The sequence below is a fragment of the Vanessa atalanta genome, chromosome 9 (assembly GCF_905147765.1).
Source record: "Vanessa atalanta chromosome 9, ilVanAtal1.2, whole genome shotgun sequence".
Lineage (NCBI taxonomy): Eukaryota > Metazoa > Arthropoda > Insecta > Lepidoptera > Nymphalidae > Vanessa > Vanessa atalanta.
Genome location: NC_061879.1, coordinates 10,777,838 through 10,782,204, shown reverse-complemented (window position 1 = coordinate 10,782,204; position 4,367 = coordinate 10,777,838). Strand labels below are relative to the sequence as shown.

General features: G+C 60.7%; 1 protein-coding gene across 1 annotated transcript; it reads left to right on the top strand.

The window, feature by feature from the left end:
- Positions 1-349: 349 nt before the first annotated feature.
- Positions 350-2,162, top strand: LOC125066437. The gene is made up of 2 exons (XM_047674507.1): positions 350-1,878; positions 1,940-2,162. Exons 1-2 carry the CDS (start codon positions 350-352, stop codon positions 2,160-2,162), a joined length of 1,752 nt encoding a protein of 583 aa, XP_047530463.1.
- Positions 2,163-4,367: the final 2,205 nt, after the last annotated feature.

The window sequence follows — 4,367 nt, the reverse complement described above, 5'->3', positions numbered from 1 at the left end:
TTACTTATTTAAAAATTGTATATTCGGCAATTCAACTAAACTGAGAGAATTATATAATTACAGTTTACTTGGTGTAGGGCTTTGTGCAAAAGGCCGCCCACCCTCCCTCTTGTCATTTGGTATATCGACTCAGGTGACCTTGTAAAGGAAATTCAAAAATATTTTTCTATTTTTTCCAAATTAGACTCGTTTCAGTTACACATTAGGCTAACTTTTAACTTTTAATAAGGTCATTTTCTTCTCCAGCTGATGATCCCTACACAAAAATGACGTAGCAGCATAAACAAAACTATGGACCGTACCTGTCGTGCGGGATAATCTAGTCTGGGACCAAATTTGTTAAATCCAGATGGACTCGGAGATGGAGACCGCTTCGGAGGCCTCTGTTAAAAACCATCGACCGCTGGAGACGGACGACTCCGACTCCGAAAACGAGGGAGTCAAGTCGGCGAGACCCGCTGCCCCCCGCCGCAGCGAAGTTAAAGGTAACGGCCTCACCCGGGCTAGGACCGAATTAAAGGAAAAAGAGGAGGAGGAACGAGAAGTTGCCTTCGAGAGGGCGCTCCGTAGCCGTGCCTTTAAAAAGGCACCAACCGAAAGAAAGGACGCAGTAGTGCCATCATCGTCGGTAACAAAAAGCATGGCGGACCCGGCGACGCTCGGAGCGGAGGAGCTGCACGCGGAGGCGGAGCGCAACGTAGCCGCTATCCTCACGGTTGCCAAAAAATCGGGCAACCTTAAGTTCGGCTATATTAAAAGCCTGAAGGAATCGGCTGCCGCCCTACAGGCTATAGTCGAGGTCCTCTCTTCTCGCACTGAGGCGGAAGAGACACGGCGTCTGCAGGCGGACAATAGCCGCCTGCGCCGGGAGGTCGAAAACCTCAAAGAGGACCTGAAGGCTCACAGGAGGGAGTTTGCCGACATGAGGGCGACCATGACGGCTTCGAGTGGGCCTTCTCTGGCCACTCCATCCACCGATGCAATGATTGATGAACTGAGAGAGTTCATCACGATCTCGATCGGTGCGATGCTGGACGCCAGACTCCCTCCCCCGAGAGTAAGCAGTCCACCAGCTACAACCGTAGAGCTGGACGTGCCGAGGCCTTCGATGCCACCCACGGCTTCTGCTCCCAAAAAGCAGAAGCAGTCCAAAAACAATAGGACAACCCCGGCTGCAACGGTACCACCGGCAGCTAGGACACCCATCCCTTCAGCTCAAGCTGGTACGGGGCAGGAGGAAAGTTGGGCCACTGTTGTCCGGAAAGGGAAAAAGGATAAGAAACCTTCCCCACCAGTGGCAAGCAAGCTCACAACCACCCCGGCGGTAACATTGAAAAAGGGCAAAATATCCATGCCCCGCACCGCTGCCGTCATCATCTCTCTGCAGCCTGAGGCAGAGGAAAAGGGAGTGACGTACGCCCAGGTGCTAGAGAAGGCCGAGCAGAGCGTCGACCTGGCGCAGCTGGGCATAGGGGAGGGCATTAAGATCCGCCGCGCTGCCACCGGTGCTAGGGTCCTAGAGTTGCCTAAGTCGCAGAGTCAGGAGCAGGCTGGGCGACTGGCGGATAAGCTCCGCGTCGCCCTGGATGGAGTGGCCAACGTCGTTCTACCCGTGAGGATGACCGAGTTGAGGATCACGGGGCTGGACGACTCGGTCACAAAGACCAAGTTGGCCGCAGCCATAGCCAGGGTTGGCAATTGCCCCGTTGACTCTGTCCGGGTCGGGACTGTCGGCACAGGTCCTGCGGGAGTGGGCATGGCTACAGTGAGGTGCCCAACGGTGGCGGCTAAGACTCTCGCCAACAGTGGCAGGTTCCTAGTGGGATGGAGCTCTGCTAGAGTCAGGGTACTAGAGCAGCAACCTCTTCGCTGTTTCCGGTGCTTCGGCCTCGGGCACACGAGAGCCGTCAAAGGTTGACAGGAGCTCGCTGTGCTACAGGTGTGGAGGTGCGGGACACCTGGCACCGTCGTGCTCTGCACCAGCCCACTGCGCAGTCTGTGCAGAGGCTGGGAGGCCCTCAGGGCACTCGATGGGTGGCAGGGACTGCAACCCTCCCCACACGAAAGGCAAGGCGGTCCAAGGAACCAGGGCCGCCCCAATTGAATGTAGCCGTCAGGCCTCGGAGGAAGCTCAACGAACCAAAAAATGCACGGACAACTGAGCTTCCTCCAAACGAACGTAAACCACTGCGCCGGAGCGCAGGACCTGCTGCTGCAGTCCATGGCGGAGTGGCAGGTAGACCTGGCGGTGGCCTGCGAGCCCTATTTCGTCCCTCCCCTACCTCACTGGCTGGGGGACTCGGACGACACCGTGGCGGTTCTCACGAGGAGCGGAACGGGCCCCCCCCTCTCACTCATCGAGAGGGGCTCGGGCTAAGTAGTGGTGGGGTGGGGGGAGTACGTCATCGTCGGTACGTACTTCTCCCCTAACCGCAGCCTGGCTGAGTTCGAGACTTATCTCGGCTTAGTCAGAGCTGCGGTGGCCAGGCAGTCGCCGAAACCTATACTGGTTCTCGGCGACTTAAACGCAAAGTCGCGTGCCTGGGGCAACCCCGCCACGAATCCGCGAGGGAGGGCCGTCCAGGTGTGGGCCCTGCTCTCCGACCTGTCCCTTCTCAACAGGGGGCAGGTACACACCTGCGTGCGACATCAGGGGGGTTCCGTGGTGGACGTTTCGTTCGCCACCCCTGTCGTTGCACGCAGAGTGGTCGACTGGAGAGTGGAGGAGGAGGTGGAGACTCTATCGGATCACCGGTACATCCGATTCGAGATCTCCACCTCTCGCAGGCCGGCGGAACCCCAGAGGGTGCCGACTACGCTGCCGAGGTGGTCTCTCGGCCAGGTCGATCGAGAGCTGGTCAAGGAGGCCGCCATCGTGCAGCGTTGGGGTTCCGCAGGGAGGACGGAGGGCGCCAGCGCAGAGGAGCTGGCGGGCCGCATGCGCAGTTCGCTCAAGGAGGTCTGCGATGCGGCCATGCCTCGGACCCGGCGCAGGGTTCCGCGCCGGCACGTCTATTGGTGGTCGCCCGAAATCGCCGACCTTCGGGCGACGTGCTGCCGGGCGCGGAGGGCCTACGTCCGCTGTCGAAGGCGCAACGGCCTCGACACGGACCTGGAGGGACAGATGCTGGACGCTTATCGCCAGTTGAAAAAAGATCTGCAGCTGGCGATAAGCAAGGCCAAGGAGAGGGCCAGGGAGGAGCTTCTGGCGGGTCTCAATCGAGACCCGTGGGGGCGCCCGTACCGCGGCGTACGCGGAAAGTTCCGCACCCAAGGCGCCCCCGTGACTGAGACGCTGCCACCGAGACTCCTCCTGCGCCTGGTCGGGGAACTCTTTCCCCATCCAGGCGAGCATGTCCCTCCGCAGATGGCCCCCCGCTCCGTGATTGAAGACGCAGTGGCTCCACCACTGATCACGGAGCGGGAGATGGAGATGGCCCTCGGCCGCTTGAGGGCCAAGAACACGGCGCCGGGTCCGGACGGGGTTCCAGGGCGTGTTCTGTGCGACGCCCTGGAATTCCTGGGTGCAAGGCTTCGGGAGCTGTTCGACGAGTGCCTGTGCAGCGGGCAGTTTCCGAAGCCTTGGAAGGAAGGAAAGTTGGTCCTGTTGCCGAAGGAAGGTCGGCCGATGGACGCCCTGGACGCCCTGAAGACTCGGACGACGGAAGCGGTGGCCCGGGGGCAAGTCGTCCTGGCGGTGTCGCTCGACGTGGCGAACGCCTTCAACAGTCTCCCTTTCGAGACGATACGGGAGGCACTCCGATACCATGGGGTGCCGACCTATCTCAGGAGGCTGCTGGAGGCGTACCTCCAGGACAGGGAGGTCCTCTGGGCGGGGGTCGATGGGAGGTTGGTCCGGCGTCGGGTGGGCTGCGGCGTTCCACAGGGGTCGGTTCTCGGCCCAATCCTGTGGAACGTCGGTTTCGACTGGCTCCTGCGAGCTCCCGTCCTTCCCGGGATGGGGGTGTTGTGCTACGCTGACGACACCCTCGTCACGGCGACTGGGCGGGACTTTCGGGAGGCGGCACGCCTCGCCGAGGTCGGAACGGCTCTCACCGTGGACCGTATGGGAATGCTGGGCTTGAGGGTCTCCATATCCAAAACGGAGGCCCTCCTGTTCCACGGTCCACGGCAAGGACCCCCACGAGGGGCGAGTATCACCGTCCGGGGGACGGTGATCAAGGTGCAGGCCCAGATGAAGTATCTGGGCCTCATCCTGGACGGTCGATGGAGCTTCGGGCAGCATTTTGTCCATCTCGGCCCGAGGCTCATCAACGCCGCCGCCGCTCTCGGCCGCCTCCTTCCGAATGTGGGGGGGCCGGGATCGCTATGCCGGCGTCTATATTCCGGCGTAGTGAGGTCGATGG